Source organism: Fukomys damarensis, unplaced genomic scaffold, assembly GCF_012274545.1.
Source record: "Fukomys damarensis isolate Sample0158 unplaced genomic scaffold, DMR_v1.0_HiC HiC_scaffold_12, whole genome shotgun sequence".
NCBI classification, from domain to species: Eukaryota; Metazoa; Chordata; class Mammalia; order Rodentia; family Bathyergidae; genus Fukomys; species Fukomys damarensis.
Genome location: NW_022900924.1, coordinates 10,258,620 through 10,278,442, shown reverse-complemented (window position 1 = coordinate 10,278,442; position 19,823 = coordinate 10,258,620). Strand labels below are relative to the sequence as shown.

Here is a 19,823-nt window from a genome sequence, read left to right as displayed (position 1 = left end):
GATGGGGGGTGGTTTATCCTGAATTATTTGGGTAGGTCCAGTGCAATCCCCAAGATCCTCATAAGATGGAAACCGAAGAGGGGAGATACAACAATGGAAGTTGGGGGCAGAGTCAGAGATCTGAAGATGCTACACTGCTGGCGTAAAAGATGGAGAAGAGTCCACAAGCCAAGGAAAGGGGGCAGCCTCTAGAAGCTGGCAAGGAGACTGCTTCCCTCTCAAGCCTCTAGGGAGAGTTCAGTCTTGGCTGTACTGATCTCAGCCCCACAAAACCCATCTCCAACTTCTTATCCCCCAAACTGCAAGATAATAAACTTGCGTTACTTTTAGCCACCAAGTTAGTAAGGATTTGTTATGGCAACAACAAGAAACTCATGCACTTATTGAGCCCCAGCCACATACCTGGTTCTGTAAAATGGTAAATGTGTCTGAATTCTTCACTCCCCACAAAAACCTCATGAAACAGATATAGTATATCATCCCTATTTATTAAATGAAGAAATGCATGCTTAGTGAGGTCAAGTAACCTGCCAGTTGACAATGGTTTCTTATCATCTCAATAGGGAGTTGGGGGAAAGAGGCAGGCTTTATATACCTGGTATAATTCTCAGGAAAAGAACACAAAAATTAAGAATAACCCATTCAGGGAATGGACTAGAAGGATGCTCTCCCCACAGAAAGGAGATACTCATACATACCTATGTAATTGGTACATGGTACCTCACCCCTAGAAGCAGTTAACTATGAGTAGGGATAAGATCTCCCCTGCATGGAAGCCTCCTCTGCAGTGCCATCCTGGGTATAAACACAGGGACTGGTGAGAGGCAGGGACAGGGTGACAACCAGAAAAGGTTCTGATGTATGTAGGGACATGATGGAGCACACTGCTATCCCACAATTCCATCTTCATTGCCTTGGTAACAAGAATGCAGGATCTGGTATCAATGTGCACTCGGTCTTACCATCAAGTAGAAGTTCTGTTTCTTGCTGCTCACACCACTTCCCTGCCTAAAAGAGGTCAGTTCCCTGCAGCAATGTAAAACACCTCTCTCCCCACAGCTCTAAGCCCAACAACAAGGGCCAGTGTGACAGTGTTGCTTGGCTGTACCCCAGGGACAGCTCTCCATGCTCACACTATAGGTAAGCCAAGTGAATCAACACACAAGACTCATACTGCTCTGTTCAAAATCTGACCTTGCCGTGAAGAGTTGTGTGAGCTCACTAAGCCTCAGTTTCCTTATCTGTAAAATGGAGATAATATTCTCCACCTACTTCAGAGAGTGCTTGGGGCAAATAAATGAGATAGTGCACATAAAGTCCTTGGCATATTGCAAGGCTTCAGTAAATGCCAACCTATGCAATAATCATTGTCCCTTTTGTTCTTACTACCCATGCAACTCTGTAAACAGCACCTGCTTCACAGGCCTGAAAGAGTTGCTTGAATTGGTAACTCAGGGGGCCGAATGTGCTCTGTGCTATTACTCACATTAAAACAAATGGTGATTATTTACAGAAATGGGCAATAAGGATTGAAATCCATAAATAAATCTTTCTTTAAAATCACACGTTGGGCTAAAAATTTTAACACCTATCATCAGCCTAGTTTCTAGCCAAAATACACACACACACACACACACACACACACACACTTTCTTTGAGTTTTCATAGAAGATGAAGTGAATTGCTCAGCGTGGCCTTGAGTTTCCTTCACTATTTGCTTTACTCCTAATTGTACTCTGGTGGGTCAGCTAAAAAACAAAACCCAAACTACCCAAGGGAGAGAGAGACAATCCCAGGTCTTTCAGGAACCAAGGGTCACCACATGCCATTAAGTCACATGCACAACATGTGTCAGAGACAACACAGGCCACAGCTTTCCATGCCTGAGCACAAAATTGACCCTCTTTTAGAAAAACGATCACGTGTTCGTGATGCTAGGGTGGGAGGTGGCTCACAAAACTTAATGACACATGGAGGGCAGGCTCCAGAGGTGCTTCATGCTTAAAGTGCAGGGCTATGGATACAAAACAGATTGCTTATTTAAAAAAAAAAAAAAAAGTGTTTCTAGGTCACTCATTAATGGGGCCCAGAATGGAGGAGATGTACAGCCAGCACTCATTACACCCTCCTTGTCACCCAAGGTCCAACTCCCTCATTCTGCTATTTTGATGCTTGACAAATGTTCACTGTTTAGAAGTTCTAAGTACAGCAATTAAGAGCTCTTCACAATAAATATGCTAAAGAAATCATTTTTGGGGAATAAATAAAAATCACATCTAAAAAAAGCTGTGGTTAAGAATGCTGTGACTAAACTGAGCTTGTAGCAATAGTCATATAAACAATGATGGGATTGGGGGATAGGGCTGGAGCATGGAGGGGAGAGATCAAGGTAGCTTTCTGTAACTGCCCTGGTCCACAACCCAGCTGCATGTTAACATTACCTGGAGAGTTTTAACAACCATGGATGTACAGGGTCAACTCAGACCAATTAAATCTGAGACAGACAGTCTGGGAGTGTGGTCCCGGCAGCACCAGTTTTATTAGGTTCCCAAGTGATTGTAACCGACAGTCAAAATTGAGAGCCATGGTGCTAATTAGAAGAAAGTGCTTGTGACCTAGAGTCTAAGCATTTAAAACTCATGGTAAGACTATCCCCTTAGCATTTGGTTCCATGTGGCATTTTGGCCGCACTATTTGGCGACAGTGCCTCATGGTCATTCCTTGAGTGGGAACCCAATTCTCATGTGAATCATGGTGGGCTATGAATTTCAAGGCAAGGTACAAGTGTGAGATAATGATTAAGTGGCTGACCTAAGTCAATTAAAATACTATAACAATTATTTGGATTTCTAGAAAAGAAATATACTAAACACAGGTATGGCTCAATTTTATTCATCATATAGACATTTAGGGGAATTGAACTGTGAACATCAATGACAAGCTCTCAAATGTATGTCTGAGGCAAACAGGCCCACATCCCAAGGGACATTCTGAAATATCACAATCCATTTTTTCCTAAAGTTTTCATTAGCCATCCTTCTGACTGTCAAAACAACAGCAAACTACTGTTGATCAATGCAATAGTCTAGAATTGACCTTAATGTATATCACAGCTTGAGGGGTCCTATCTAAGGCTGTCTTCATATCACCAAATACAGCTCTCTGATCCTCAAGCAACAACTTGCTGGTCTAAAAATCTTCCTAAAATATACCGCCTCAGCTATATAAGCTGAGCTAAGAGGACTACAGGTTCAAGGCTAGCCCAAGCAACTTAGCAAGACCTTTCCTCAAAATTAAAAAGGTTGGTGATGTAGCTCAAAGGTAAGGCTCCCTGTAATGGTATTATTTAAAGGCTGGCACTATCGTTGCTTTAAGTAAAGTTTGCAAAGAGTAATAGCTCCAAGGCTGGGGCAATGTGGTGTAGAACTACAGAAAAGAAATGATCTAATTAAAAATTTCTACTGCCCCTGGGATGGGACAGAGCCTACCTGCTAACTAAAAGGCTTTCAAAAATTCTTCTTGTATTCTTGAAATTCTCAAACTTCAACAAATATCTATCTATCTATCTATAGATAGATAGATATATAAAAGGAAGAAGAATAAAATCCCTATGATCCCCAGGATCAGTACGTTTTGTCCAGGGTTCTCAACCAGGGACAATTTTGGCCCCCAGGGGTATCTGGCAATATCTAGAGACTGACTTCTAATTTTCATGACGAGGGGTGGGAATGCTATTAACATGCAGTGAATAAAAGCCAAAGATGCTGCACAACCAATTATATGCAAAGAACCCTCCACAATAAGAATTATCCAACCCAGAGCCAGACACAGTGGTGAACACCTCTCATAGTAGCTGCTGAGGAGCCTGAGGGAAGAGGATTGCAAGTTCAAGGCCAGCCCAAGCAACCTAACAAGACCCAACCTCAAAATGAAAAGGGCTGGCGATGTGCTTAGTGGTAAAGCTGCTTAGCATGGGTGAGGCCCCAGGTTTAATCGCAGTATATCCCACCAAAAGTTAAAAAGGAGAAAGAGGGAATTATCCATCCCAAAACGTTAGCAGTGTCAAGCTGAGAAACACTGCTGTAAAGTTATAAAGTAAAGGAAACCACAACTCCTGACCTCAAGAAAGTAACAATCTAGGAGACAGAACTAATGCCACTGCTGTTAACATGAGTAGTAGGACACACTTATCAAGCACGTACTACATGCCTTATCCTTCACAGGTTTCCTCCCTACAGTCTTATGGGATAGGTATTATTATCCCCATGGCACTACGGCTGTGGAAGACTTGACCCTACAGACTCTGCACAATGATGATTTGTGACTGGTACAGGGCAATACAGCTGGGGGCTCGAAGAACAGGACCTTCAGTCAATAATCATGAGTTCAGCCAGGGATTTAGCTCAGCGGTTCCACCGCCTGCCTTGCAAGCACAAGGACCCGAGTTCAATCCCCGGTACCAATAGCCATGAGTTCAAATCTCCACTCTGCTATTTCTTAGCTGGACAGGCTTGGACAGACCCAGGAAAAGTGCTACAGATGCTCAGAAGGACAAGGTCATGGAGGAAAAGGAGAGTGGGTCATGTGAGAGAAGGTGAGTTCTACTACTGCCTCTGTCCAACACTAAGCCTCAGCTTGGGACAGCCTGGGGACCCAAGGACACACACAAGCCAGTTCGGCCCAGCACCACCCCCAGAAAACAGCTCAACCCACACGCAAAAGCAACTCTCCCTCCGTCGCTCGGTGGCTCAGGGGGTAATTAAATGGGAAACAGGATAGATGTGAGAAGCCCAGACCAGTTCATGCTCTGGGCTCGATGAGATGCAATACAATGAGGGTGCTAATAAAAGAACGTGCAGCCTGCCCACCCATTGCTGGCCTACTCCGCTTGGCCACATTTCGGATACACAGGCAGTTGTCCCCATGGAGAGAAGCGGCACTTCTGAGCAGCGGGTGCATGCAGCCACCCGCCCACGCACAGCAGTGCTGTCTCTTCCAGCAAAAAGCCAAGTTTGGGTTTTCCTTTTTTTCCCCCAGCTTCTATTTTCTAGAAAAATTTACTCTGAAACCAACGTTTCTTCCTGATAGATACATCTGCTTCATAATAAAAGTCCCAAAGAGAATCAGGAGAAGCAGTGGTACATGACACAGACGGGAGGGCAGGGCTGGTCTATAACCCTGCAGTGCAGAACATGTTTTCTTAAAATGTCTTATGCATGACCTAAAAATTGATTCATGGGAAACTGCAACAATTTAAGTAAAAATGATAAAATGCAGTTTCTCCGATGATCTGCCTACAAATAATCCACATAACTCAAAAAGTTCCCCAAATAAAGCTATCACCAGAATAAATCACATCAAAAAAGAATACAAGCTGGGCATGGTGGCACACGCCTGTGATCCCAGCACTCGGGAGGCTGAGGCAGGAGGATCGCTGTGAGTTCGAGATCAGCCTGGGCTACACAGTGAGTTCCAGGTCAGTCTCAACTACATAGTGAGACCCCGTCTCAACCACCACCCGAAAAAGAATACAATGTGTACATCCATCCCACAAGCATGTATATGTGCTGGGTGCTCTTTAATCTCCACCTTAATGATTAAGATCATGTGTAAACATCAAGTCACATACTCATTACCTTAGAGGACTCCATTCCTACAAAAGACAATGCCAAATCACAGATCAGGAGTCAAAGACATTCCTGAGACAGCCAAGAGCGGGTACTCAGTGCTAAAATGAGAGTACTCAAAATTAGCTCAGCTGAGGGCCTCACCTTAATTGTGGCCAACAGCACTTAAAATACATGCAACCACAAGATGTAATATAGAGCAAAAGATAAAAAATCCATCAGCATCCTGTCTCCAAAAATATATTGCCTTTTAAGATTGTGCATCCTGAAATTTATGAACTAACTTTCAAGCCCATTTAAAAAGACACATTTTTCAATTGTGAGTCCTTGAAAATACCAAAAACACCCGTCTCCTGAAGAGTTTCAGAGTCTAGGTTTGAAGCAATACATACACACATACACACACACACACACTCACACACCTACACATATGCACACTGACCACACTACCAGCAGTGGTCTCCAGATCAATTAGAGCACTAGCTTTAGTGTGATTAACGTGTAGCTCTAAAACCACTAATCAAAGACCACTTTATTAATAAAAGTGTACCTATGTGTGATTTTTTTTACTACAGTTCTCACTGCTAAGCCAGGGCCCAGCTTGGCAGGTTAATTTCATTGATGTATTTCCACTTCCTGCCCAGTTGAGGATAACAACCTAGCTTTACCTCTCTGACTCCAACTCTTGTCCCTCTGATCTCCCTCCTGCAGCAATGGTCAGAGGGACCCTTTGTAAAATGAGAACCAGATATTTCATGTCCCTACTTGAAACCCTGCAAAGCCTTCCTACTCAGCACAGAGCCAAGTTGAGAGTTAAGGAGCCGACCTCAGCTCTGCCCATGCTCCCCAGAGATCCTGGACCTCCTGCTATTGCAATGTGCTTTCTGTTCACTGGGAACCCACAGGCTAGAGAAAGATGGAAGAAAAAAAGAGGAAAGAAAGAGAGAGAAGAAAGAGGAGGAGAGAGACAAGAAAGAGAAAGAGAAGGAGGGAGGAAAGAAAAAGAGAGAGGAGAGAGAGAGATAGACCGGTGATACTTCTGGACCCCAGGCAGCTGCAGTTTAAAGGTCACAGTGGGACAAAGGAATCCAAAATGAGAAGTGTATGGTGTCGATGCTGCCACAAAAGAAAGGCTTTCTGGCCCCTGCACTGGAGATGACCTGCACTAGTTCCAGGACTGCAACGTCACAATGACACATACCTCCCCTGTCCAAGGGACACTTAAGCTCCTGAGGATGGTTTGAGCTTGTGGCTTCTATTGCTGGGCACAGTGCACAGTTCTCACAGGAACTGGATCCTGCTGCTGCTGCTAGAAGCCTCAAGAGCATATTATGGGAAATGCAGGCTTCCCAACATATCATGGACTCCATTCAAAGTAAAAAAATTGGATAGAGATATTAGACATCTGTCAGGCACCCCATGTGGAGCCTGATTCTCTCAATGGGTAGAAACCAGCAAGATGTCTTTATAAAGGGGAAGCAGGGAGAAAAGGAGATCCAAAAGCACCCTAGCCCCATCCTTGCCCCTAAATAACACTAACCGACATGAACACCTGCTCTACCCCGGAGTTGACGCTAAGTGCTCATAGAGTCCACAGGAGGCCTCTCAGTTGGGCCCAGGTACACCTCCCACTTTAGAGGTGAGGGAAATGAGGCTAAATGAAGTTAAACTCCTCGTTCACACAACTGGCAAGAGGCAGAGCCTGGATGTAAACCCATTTCTGTTTCATTCCAAAACCTAGATCTTTTTATTTTCCTTCTCATTTTTTCTGGTACTGGGGAATGAACCCTGGGATGGGGTCTCCTACAAACTAAGCAAGCATTCCTCCAGTCAGCTCCACCCCAAGGCTTTTTTCATTTTATTTTGAGACAAGGTCTCCCTATGTTGTCCAGGCTAGCCTCAAACTTGCAATCCTCTGCCTCAGCCCACAAATAGCTGGGGTTATAAGTATGTGCCACTGACTCATCATGGACTTTTAGTGGGTATGCTATGATTTGTCCCCCAAAATAATGTTTTAATCAGCTCTCAAGCTGAAAGTTTGAAAAAGCTGGCTACCCTTTGCCAAGCTGTGCGACCTATCACAGAGTCCCATTTGTGATTTGATGTTTTCATTAGAGATAACGACAGCATCTTTTCTGGTACCCGAAGGCACACAGTTGCTCTGTTTCACTAGTACAGCTAGCTCACTAGCTCCTGTCCACAGGTACTGCCCTTAAGTGGCAGATGTAAACGAAACTTCATGATCACTACTTTCCTGTCTCTACAATGATGAGAATTGCTGGACTAAGTATGAATGCTTGCTAAGTACTTACGATGAGCCCCAATACAGAGTAAATTCTAGAAAAGCCACTCTTTACCTTGACTATTGTCTAATAACCCTAGCAAAGTCATGACTGTTAGAAGTAGAGATTACAGGGATCTAGAGCCAACAAGATATGAGTCCAAGTCTCAGACTTATTACTACATACAAAATCTCAGGGGAAAAAAATTAACCTTCCGGAGCATAGTGTCCTCATCTGGAAAATGGAGATCATACCAGCTACCTTGCAGAGCTACTGCGATATTGCGAGGACTTGATGAGATAATGTATGTAAAGCTCTCATAATAAAAAGTTCTGGGCACACAGGAGGTGCTCAATAGATGAGAGCTTTCATTAGCAGTTGTTTGAACTGTGCATAAGGGCATAAGAAATTGGCATAATCTCTGGCCACTTTGGTCTAATTTAATTCAACAAATGTTAGACCTGCCAGGGCAAAACACTGTTTCAGGCCCAAAAAAAAAAACACAAAGAAATGGCCCTGTCCTCAGCGAGGCTTGGCAGTTTGGCGAGGTATAACGGACAAGAAGGAGGTACAAATGAAAAGGCAGGCAGGCTAGGGTCCTTGTGTACTAGGCTTGAATGTCAAGTTCAGGAGAGGCCATTAATTCTGTGCACACTGGGATGCTGTTGAAGGTCTCAGCAAGCAAATTACATCATCCAACCTATGCTTTGGAAGAATTCCACCCTCTGTGGAGAAGGGAAAACAGCCAGGAAAACCAGAGGCAAGGGAATTGTTAAAATGCTACTGCAATAGTCCAAGCAAAAGTCCACTGGGGTGACAACAAGGACAGAACAATGGAAATGGCTGCAAGTGTCATCTGAAGTGTAACTTGAGGAGCAGGGAAGGTAGAAGAGGAGTTTAAGATTATTATTTTTCTTGCCTGGAAGGGTAGGGAAAATGGTAGTTTCTTAAATAAAATGAGGAAGAAGGCTGGGGGAAATGGGAGTTAAAGTCAGGGAACTGGATAAAATCACACAGAAGTGGGGCATGTTATTTCAAGGACCTAAAACCAAGATAGCAACCACAAAAGAGAGAGAGTGACAGTCAAAGAGAGGTAGGAGGAAAACCAAGTACCCATGATATAGAAAAGAACAAAGCAGAAGCTGTCCAGAAGGAATATGGTAATTAATGGCATACATGGCGAGGTGGAAATCACTAGATTTGTTGATTGCATGTAATCAGAGGCTTTGGAGCCAATCATTTCAGTAGTATTGTTAAGGTGGAAAAAGAGGCAGTGAATGTACACCATTCTTTCAGGAAGGCTGTCAGAGAGAGGTCAGGAGGTAAAAGGCAAGTGAAGCAGAGAACTGAGAGACATTCACTTAGGCAATGCAGGAGTTGGTGCAGAGCCTGGGAACATGTACCACCACTTAGTCAATAACTGTCTTCTTTCGAGATCTGAGGCAACCATGCAAATTAGCATGTGTAGGCCAGCAAAACACACACTTGACAGATCTCTTGGAGCCTAATCTTTAGGACTGGGACAGGATTGCTTGGATATGATTTCCTAAAGGTATCTTTAAGACAAGTGAGAAGGCGGTAGAATGGTCCTGCCAGGGCTGTGCAGCAGCATGCACAGTCTAAATAGAGAATAAAATAAGGCAAGTAGGAGAACAAAATGTGCTTGACTAGGACAAAGAAGAAACCGAATGTGCAAGAGAGGCGAAAACCCAATGTGACACACAGAATGAGTGTTAAACACATGATCCAGAGAACAGAAGAAGAGAAACAACACAAGCCACTTAAGGGCAGTACCTACGGGCAGGAGCTAGTGAGCTAGCTGTACTAGCTATCTGTACTAGGGAAACAAAGCAACTGTATGCCTTCAGGTACCAGAAAAGATGCTGTCGTTATCACTAATGAAAAAATCAAATCACAAATGGGACTGTGTGATAGGGCTTTGGGTAGCAGGCATAATACCAAAGAGCTTTCAACTGAATGTGGAAGGAAAACAATTTTTAAAGGAAAAATCCTCCCATCTGCCAAGTATTTCAATAAAAAGGAAGTAAGACTGATTGGAGAATTCAGGCCATCTTCCACTAGAACAAGCCAGTAAAAGCAAAGTGGAAGGCAAGTGGAAGTACAGAACTATGACTGAGGAGACACAGACCTTCGAGTCATCAAGAACTTGAGATCTGCAGCCATGAACTGATTTGGATCAGTTTGCCAGATGCCTACTGAGCAGCTTGTGGACATGGTGGAAAGATGTCAAGGAGGTTGCCTGTCCTCACTGCTCCAGCAAATAAGAACTCTTAGGGAGTGAGGATACAAACATGGTTTTATGTATGTATGTATTTACGTGTACACACACACACACACACACACACACACAAAGTCAGAAGATCTATGCAACGAACCCACTAACACGCTAAACAAAAGCCAGCATTTAGACCTGCCTGTCAGCTCTCACCCTACTCTGCCCCAGCCTCATGGCTCTTTGTTCCCCATAAAGGCCTCCACTTTACCCTATACAGGTTTCCTGTATCTGCCCACCTGTGGCATTTATACTCAGCAGCATAGCACAGTGGCCAAGAGACTCTGGAGCCACGGTGCCTGGGCTCAATCCCTAGCTGAGCCACATGACCTTGGGCAAGTTGCTCAATCTCTCCACACCTCAGTTTCCTCACACAGAAGATGAAAATGATGGTGGTACCTTCTTCTCAGGCTGCTATGTAGTTTAAATGAGTTACCCTGTATAAAGTGCTCGGAATGGAGACTGGTGCAGAGTTGGTGTCCCGGAAAGATAGGCTGTTGTTACCACTCTGCCCACCTGAAATTCTTTCCACTTTCCCCTCTGCCGATCCAAATCCAGTATCTTTTAAGGAGAAAATTCAAAAATCTTACCTTCCCTTACTACACTGATGAGCTCAGTTCTAGCATGCAGCGGAGGGCATACAGTGTACTGTGCTCCAGGAAAATCAGGATGAATAAGACCCACCCCTGCCCTAGAGATCCCAGTCCTCATAGGAGGATAAACAGACATTCCAAGAAGGATCATCACTCTCATCCAGCAGGAACTGTGAAGCAGCATTACCCATTAAGTGCCCCCTCATCAGATCTTGCCTTACTCTGCTGACTTTCCTAAAGCAGTTGAGTGTCCAATCCGTACTATGCTATTCTGCAGCAGAAGTTTCTACTCTGTGGTCTCTGGAGTTTCCACAAATCGGCTTCAACATGCTCAGTTTGATAGGGAGATGCCCATTCTGAGGCTGAACCTTGTAATTCTGTCCCTCAATCGCCTTTTACCAACAGATATTTGTCAACTGCATATTAACCTTTGTGGTTGGTTGGGACATTTAAGCCCTTCCAGGAGAAAACTCCTAAGGCCTGGGAAGACAGACTTCAGGTAAGTCATGACTTTGGACTACCTAATAATTGCTGAGTCCTTTCCATATCTTCTTGGTACATATAGAAGGACACTATACAAATACAGGCTAGTGTATTAGTAATAACAAATAACAAGAACATTTGTAAGGCTTTCATGTGCCAGTGGAAAGTGCTTCATACATTTCATTTTATCTTCCCAACCACCCTAAGGATAGGTATTATTGTTACCCCAGTGTACAGTTGATGAAACTGGCTTGTGTAGAAGCCCAACAGAGTCAGGAAGAGGTGCCAATAGCTAGTTCTCCTAAAATTTGGGAAAGAAGTGGGGGCAGCCACCCTTCATTCTTCTGTCATGTTTGAATATCTGGCATGATCAGTATATTTTCAGATTCACCCAAAAGGAAAAGAAAGGCCCAGTGTTAAAAGATTAGAGAGCCCCCTTCCTAAAACAGCCCACCATCATCCCACCAACCCAGTCTCACTGAAATCTCATTGCTCTTCCAAAACTTGCAACTTCTCCAAAAGCAGAAAACCATCAGGGGCAGAACTAACACAAAATATACAGCCAACTAGTTTTTACCTTGGAGAGTTTAGGTTGAAGGTTTGCAGAAATGCACTGTTTCAGCAAAAGCTTAAATAAGGCAGTGCCTCGATCTAGGAGGAAGGAGGAAGGCTATAAAGAAATGTACCCCATGCTGGCAGGGGAGGGAAGGCTGCTGGGGTTCATTTTATTTTTAAACCTTTAACACACTGATTTCTGTTACTACCCTGCTACTGTGAAGTTCAAGCAAACAGAGGCTCAAAGGAATACTCAAGACATAGGGAAAGAGGACCAGGGACTCTCCAAATTAACTTCACCACAGTCCCATTCCAAAAAAAAAAACAAAAACCTGGTTCTTGATGGCCTCTCTTGATCTCACCAATTCATGTGGCAAGGAAATCTACTATACCACATCCACAGAAATGCTGAAACCAAGATTTTTGATGCACCTAAAATAATAATACACGCAACTGGTAAAAATAGTCTGGGGTACCCACCAAAAAGGGATCCTAAAATATGAGGAGCAATCACAGTTTTTAAAAAAATCATTCTCATAGCCATAGTCTCGGAAAACTCCTCACTCATTCAGGTCCGCCTCTGAAGGTTTTGTTCAATCCACTGGTAACATGTTTGGGGTCTATTTGCCTAACACAGCACAGAGGCACCTGCAGTTTCCTCAATGGTGTGCAGAATGAGCAGCAGCACAGGTCGTCAACACGCATAAATAAGAGTCTGTGACACTAAAAACAGTGCAGGGAGGGGCTTGGGAAGAGATCTGAGGTCATGGGACGGCAAAGGTGACATCCCCAGGAAATGCCTTCCCCTATCTATTAATTTCGTAACTATATTCCAATAAAACTGCAGGAGCTGCTAAGCAATTTCATCACTGCCTCTCACTTATTGAATTTCTAATTCATTATCATCTAATATGTCCAGAGTCACCTACATCCAACAGGTGGAGAGAATTTCTAAAATGACGCTGTAGGCACCACAGAGCTGCCCTCAATAGAGTGGCCAAGTCCAACAGCAACATCATGCAATGAGACATAAGATGAAAAATAAATCTCCAATTCCAACCGTAAACCGTCATAGAAGACATTAAAGTTCCCCAAAGACAGGAATAGTCAATTCTATATTCTAGATAACAGATGCGTGGTTTTGTTTCTATGGATTTTTTAAATGAAGACCTTATTAAACATTCTGTTGGGGCACAAATGGAAGCTCCTTTGATGCCCTGGAGAGATATTTCAAACTACCAAAAGTGAAATAGCAAATCCTCTAGTACAGGAAACAATGTAAACACATTCTGGAAGAAAGCATGGTGAGTAAATTAAACCAACAAATATTTATCTAGTACCTGGGCCTTAATATTGGATGCCCCTGTCAGAGAGCTCCCTTAACTGAGCTTTCTGTGAGAAGCAAAAAGACTCAGAGTCTTCCTGAAAAATAAGCAATTAATCACACATTTCTTCAGATTAATTGTAATGCCTAGGATGTTCCACCTCATTCTCCCTCTGCCCCTAAAATCTAACTCCTCCACGTCCTCTCTGGTTTTCAGATCACTGATGAACACCCAAAGTGAGCTTTCATTCTGCCTGAGTCAACCCACCATTATTAACCAGAACTAAAGTCCCCACACATCTCCTTCTAGTTCGATTTGTGACCTTCAGTGTGCTGTGTGTGTCAAGGTTATACTGCCCACTAACCACGCATCCTTTACCACGGGGCCTCCACTCCTGCCCTGCTCTTTGATGCCAAAGCAAAACCTCCCAGCCCTGCTGATCTATCTCAGACCCATCTGACAGCGTATTCAACAGCTAGTTAAGATTGCTGCTTCTCCTACCATCCTCATCCAGATTGCTTTGGGTAGTGAAGCAAATCGATCTGAAACCCAAAAATCTCCAAAATCCACCTGAATTTTAAGCACAGACCTCAGTCAAAGGAATAAAGCGCAGCTCAACATCTTTCAACATAACCACTTCTCTTGAATTCAATCACAGCCCACAATCCTATCTCATAACAAATGCCCAATTCCCCTATAAAAATCTTAAACCTTTTCTGGAACCTTACTGTCAAAAGAGTATCCATAGGGAGACACCATCTAGGAACCAATACGACATCCCTTCAAATCAATATCTAAGCTACAAACACAGCAAATAGGGAGTGAAAGCTGCCAAGGAGAAAATCAAATTCTGCTTCTCTCTAAGAGGGCAGCAACTAATTACCCAACATTACCCCCAAGAGCCTCAAAGTGAGGGAGCCAGGGCATCTGGGCAATAATGTAGCTGATTAAAACCTTCCTGGTGAACTTGCTCTCTGAAAATAGAATGTCATGGAGCTTGCACATCCACAGGCTACTACTGCATTTTCAGAAATTCTAGAAGGCTGTGAGGCAGGACCCTCCAACCTAAGCACGGTGCTAATGCATTTTTCAATAGCTTTTCTAAGAATGAAAAAAGACCTACTAAGTCAAGAGCTTTACCATGATATTTGTATTTCTATTTTCTAGTCTCCTGGTTTGTTTGATTTTTCTTTTCTTTCTTCTTTAAAGCTCAGTTTCTTTGAATTGGTGTCTTGGCTGTATCACACTCCCTCCTGGTGGCTCACAGTAACCGGGTTTTCTCTGTCCGCCTGTGCTCTCCGGGCTCAGAGAGGCTCAGCTGCCAGATCCCTGATCTTGCAGCATACTTGGAGAGGAGCCGAGCATCATCTCTCTGTGAGAGCTCTAGTTCAGCCACTTGCAGCTCAGTTAAACCCATCAGGAAACCTTTAGCTTATGAGACATGGTTTTTAGGATTCTTCCCATACAGCCAAGATAGCAACCATCCACCCACTTGAGACAGATATATAGATGGAGATAAACGGGCAGCTCATCTTAACTCCTGCATGGTTCCTTTTTGACCAAGGATCTGCACTGCTAGAATCTCCCACTCTCTCCTCCCCCTAAGAAAAGACCAAAGACTGAAAAACTAACCCAAAGTACCAAATCGACGATTAGGATGCCATGGACAGGAAAGGGTATCTTAGCTACTACGAGATGAGAATATTAACAGTCTAGCCCACCAAAGCCCAAACAGGTAGAGTGCTTTCCAAATGCAAGCGGATCGGCAGCTTCCCTCCGCCGCACTCCCCCCACCCTCCCACCTTGGCTCTGTAAGCCATGCAGCCATGCAGCTCCCTCGGAAAGTCAGATTTTCACTTACTCAGATCTACCAAGAATCCCCAGTGCCTTGCTGTACGAAAACCCCACAAACGGCAGTTCTTCACCAGAGAAACCCGAGGGGCTCAGCTGGCACGGAGAGGATGAAACCCACGAATTCTTCTCTGGTTCATCAAAATTGGAGGTGTCATCGTCAGACTTGAGGGTGGGAACGAAGGGGGGAGGAGCTGGTTAAAGAAAAACAAGAAGAGGGGGGAGAGAGAAAAATTCAGATGGATTCCACACTGTTGCGGAGAAAAGCGTCTTACTCCTTCAGCGTTGGCGACAGCACTGCAGCGCCTGCTTTCAATCTAGCTCCTCACACAGGCAGACCCAGCCTCAGCTGCTACAGCAACAAGAGATTAACCCCTTCCCTGCCAACATGGCCACCAACCCGCAGACAGGCTGCCTGCCCAGCGAGGGTAAAGTGAAGGGTAAACTCAAACAGATCACCTGGTCCAAGGAAAGCGCCTGCACAACTCTCTGGAGTAAGTTGCTCTTCCTGGTATCTCCAGAAGCCTTCCACAGAGCATCCTCTGGCTAGAGTCAGGATGTCAGGCGACCGAAACCCATTTAGTCCCTGATCCAGTCTAAATTATTAATATTTCGTGCTAATCTTAGTGAAAGATGGAACATCTGTGTCTCTCGTGTATTAACCAGAATGGGAGGAAGGAAGGGAAAGGGGGACTTGCGAGGTTGTGGAACTCATGTCAGGACAGCACTGCAGTCTAGTTCATTCATATCCAGTGAGTCTACTCAGATCTTATTAATCACTTTTTTTTTAAGTTCATTATCCCTCCTCCCCAGCTCAATCATGCCCATGGAATCCACTGCAGTTTAATCAGCATAATGAAACATCAGCCAAATAAAGTTCCTCCCGGTGATTTACAGCACCCCGCTCACTGAGGATGGGACACGCGGACGGACGTCCGCAGCACGGTTCCTACCTCCTTACGGCATGACTCTCGGCTCGGGACACATCACATCCTCTCTGCCTTCTGCTAATCTACTAAGCTGTCTCCGTCAGGGCGGTAGACACCTGTCCATCAGTCACCAGGAGTCTGCCCATCCTCGGGGGCTCCGGGGGGTGTCTCCGGCCAGAAGCGTTGCCATGGCTGCGGGCTGAGGCATCGGCAGTGGGCAGGCTGGGGGGCGGATGGCGAGCGGGCATCACATCCCCCGCAGTGCAGGTTGCATGCTCCCCACTCTGTGGTGCGTGCTCTGGCTGGAACCCCCACCTGGCCGCCTGCGTGGCAGGGGCCAATGCCGATCTGAGTGCCAGAGCAGCATGAGTCACTGCCCGCCAGGGCTCGCTAGAGCTCCCCCTAGGGCAGTTGTCACAGCCCTTCACGGCCCAGACTTCTGTTTTAACTCCTCGTGTTCTGGACCAAGCCATACGCCAGATACGAGCGCGGCAGTCTGTTTTCTGTTTACAGACTCAAAACCAGCCGGCTGTTTCCAAAGCTCCCTCAACGACAACAACATCTGAAGCAGTGCTGAGAAGTGACTGTAGCAGCGACAGGATGTGCAGGAGCGAGGAGATAAGCCAGAGGTCTGGCTGCTCCGGGGAAGTGCAAAAGAACATTCTCAGAGCATCAGGTGCATCAAAATGAGGTGGGAGAGGGAGAGAGATCAGAAATGTACAATATGCACTAACCAGAAAATTATTTAACACCTCCAAGCTCTCTCGAGGGAATTTAAATCATTCCTGTAAAGTGTCAGAATCTACTTGCTTAATATTTTAGAAATTAGCTGATGGAAAGAATATTTAGATTGAATGCTTCAGCCCCCGTCTCTCAAGTACTTCCAACCATATAAGCTCAAATCGATCTGATTTCAATTACTCAGTATGTTTTTAAGTAAAGAAAAAAAATGTTCAAGGAACGTTACAATTCATAAAGGTGGGGAAAAAAAGTTTTCCATCTCAAAATAAGGAGACTCAGATAAAGACAGGAAGTTTACAGTAAGAGATTTGCAGATGACCCTGATGAGGAAGCACAGTGGTTAATGGCACCATGTGCTGGAATCTCCCGAGTTCAAATCCCAGCTCCACTCCTTAACGAGCTCTGGGACCTGAGAAAGTTGCTTCTTCAACTCTCTGCACACCTCAGCGGCAGCAAGAGAAGACCTATCTCAAAGGCTGTGAAGAGGTTTAAAGAAAACAGTCATGCATAAGGCACTTGGCACAGCTTTTAGCATAGAGTAAATGCCCTATCAAGATCACCTGTCGTTATTATTCCTCCCATGACGCGGATGTTCATGGCAGATGCTGCAGTTACTAGAGGCTGGAACACAGCACAATCTGCACTGAATACTCATTCCTTTGTGAGGCACAGACACACCACGGTGAATGTTTATGTTAATCCCATTATATCACTTAATTCTTAGCAGAAGTTTAAATCCCTTTCCACTATATACTAATTTGTCTTTAGGAGACTAAAATAGAATTCCATTTCTGAGTAAGGAGCATGATTAATAGAAGGGTAGGAGCCACCTTCTGTGAAGTAATTATGATTTTCTGAATTTCTGTACCATAAAATAAGATTCATCTATAAAACTCTACCATGCTCAAAGCAAGCTTAATGGAGGCAAGATTAGAAAGAGGGCTCAATAGTTTTCAAGCTAAAAGGAAGACATCAACACGAAACACACAAGCTTGTAACAGGTGATATTCACAGCAGATATTCACAGCAGATTAAAACCTAGGGTGTTAACCTCAAACAGGAAGTTAGTTAAACAGAACAAAAAATTGTAAGAAGGGTTTCTTAGGATCACTTGTATACTGGGAGAGAAGCCACAGCCTCAAGCCAAAGAGAAGTGGAAAAAGTGAAAATACTCTCCAGAAAGTGGTAAGGATGCTCGCCCTTGTCCAAGGGCCTTAAGTGGGAAAGAAACAAGGTCATTATTAAGAGATGGGGACCTCAGACAGAATTTCTACATTTACAGTTGCCTATATGGAGCCAAGAACTACAATGTAGAGAAAACAGGAAAATAAAAGGATTGACACACACTTCTCTCTTCTTCTCTTTTCTTTTCCCTCCACCCCCGCTTCTGTTTCTCCTTCTACTGCTGCTGCTGCTTCTCCTCCTCCTCCTCCTCCCTCCTCTTCTTCCTCTCCCTATTCCTCCTCTTCTTTTTCTCTCCTCCTTCCCCTTCTAAGGAGCATCAGCAGGTACAAGAAAGGGAAGAGTTGGCCCTACAAAAACTGTAGATAGAACAATCTAAAATGGATCCAAATAAATAGGGATTCCAACCAAAGAATTGAGCACATTTGAAAGGAACCAAGCAGAAACTTCTACAAATGAGAAGTATTATAACTGAATTTAAAGTTTAAAACTTACTGTGTCAAATAGCAAATTAGATACAGTGAAGAGAAACTTCATAAACTAGCAGTCAGATCTGAGAAATCACATAGAGCCATGATAGTCAAAGTGTGGCCTGCTGACTGGCAGCATCCGTATCACCCAGGAGCTGGCTAGAAATGCAGATTCTCAGGCCCACCTTACACTCATTCAATCAGCATCTACATTCCAAGAGAGCCCAGGAGAGTCACAGACGCACTGCATCTCAAGAAGGACTCAGAGAAGGAAACATGAGCACTCGGGAGACAGAGACAGAACAAGAAGGTTCAATACACTCCTAATAGAGATCAGAGAACTAGCTTAAAATTTGGATGCCACATTTTTTTAAAGCTTCTGTAAAACCTGGTCAAATCTAAAACCTACCAAGTATAAAACCATCTCTAGCTTGGTGGACTAACTGTATTTCTTATGCCTTCTGGAAGATGTTTCTCTTTTGATCCTCAAAAAACATTTTTGTTTTGGTTTGGTCTGGGATTGTTTTGTTTTACTCTCCTTAAAAAAAAAAAAAAGGTATAGGCCTAGGGCTATAGTTCAGTGGTAGAGTACAGTACTTCCCTAGCATGCACAAGGTCCTAGGTTCAATCTACTACTACAAAAAAACAAAAAAAAAGAGGGCACTAATAGGACATTGAAATCATACTGACTGGTTTTGACTCTGTGTTGATGAAGGTACACATAGTACCCCAGCATACAGCATAATGCCAGATGCACAGTAAGTATACAATAAATATTTGTTGAGCAAATATATAATTAAATGACTGGGGCTTGGGTCTTGCAAAGAGAACACCTAGCATAATATAGGCCACAAAGAAGGTACTTGATGTTTGGATTAAATGAAGAAGCTTTAAAAGTTGACATTGTTCTGTCTGAAAATTATGTTAATGAGCGCCTATGTTCATACTTCCTGATACGATACTATGAAATCATCAGCTCCCCTTGCTGACACATACCCACCACATTCCCTAATAACAAATAAGAAGTCATACATTAATCTTTACTACTCATTGGTAAAAGCCACTGAGAAAAATAGAGAAAAAGTCCTTTCCACACACACATACACACACACACACACACACACACACACATATATGTAATTTTTTTTCTAAATAAATAAGCCTATTTGAGGTGATGTCAGGACACATTTTCCTTGGTGGCAGAAGCTACACAAGTAACTTTTTGAGGCTTTTTTCTTTTTTCCAGTTATAAGAGATGGCAGAACAAGGCTTTCAGAAACAAAGAGCTATTTTAAGAGCTGTAGTTAATTTCTCTTCTATAAATTCCCTCTTGCTTCCTTTTTTAAATGTTGACATTCATTAAAAGCTTCGGGGAGAAAATTTATCATCTTCAAAAATATTTTCTAAAAAACAACAATGAAAGAAGAACTAATGGATTTGTTCTCCTGGCTTTGGTTCTTTTTTTTTTTTTTTTTTTTTTTTTTTTTTTTTT

The 19,823-nt window shown here is 43.7% G+C and overlaps 1 protein-coding gene across 11 annotated transcripts in view; it reads right to left on the bottom strand.

Annotated features, from left to right (window-relative positions):
• Cit (citron rho-interacting serine/threonine kinase) overlaps positions 1-19,823 on the bottom strand; it is a 168,352-nt gene that overhangs the window by 88,707 nt on the left and 59,822 nt on the right. For all 11 annotated transcript variants that reach the window (XM_010604064.3, XM_010604065.3, XM_010604068.2 and 8 more), the window contains exon 10: positions 15,020-15,203. In XM_010604064.3, coding sequence (XP_010602366.1) covers positions 15,020-15,203 — 184 coding nt within the window. The remainder of the gene's footprint in view (positions 1-15,019; positions 15,204-19,823) is intronic.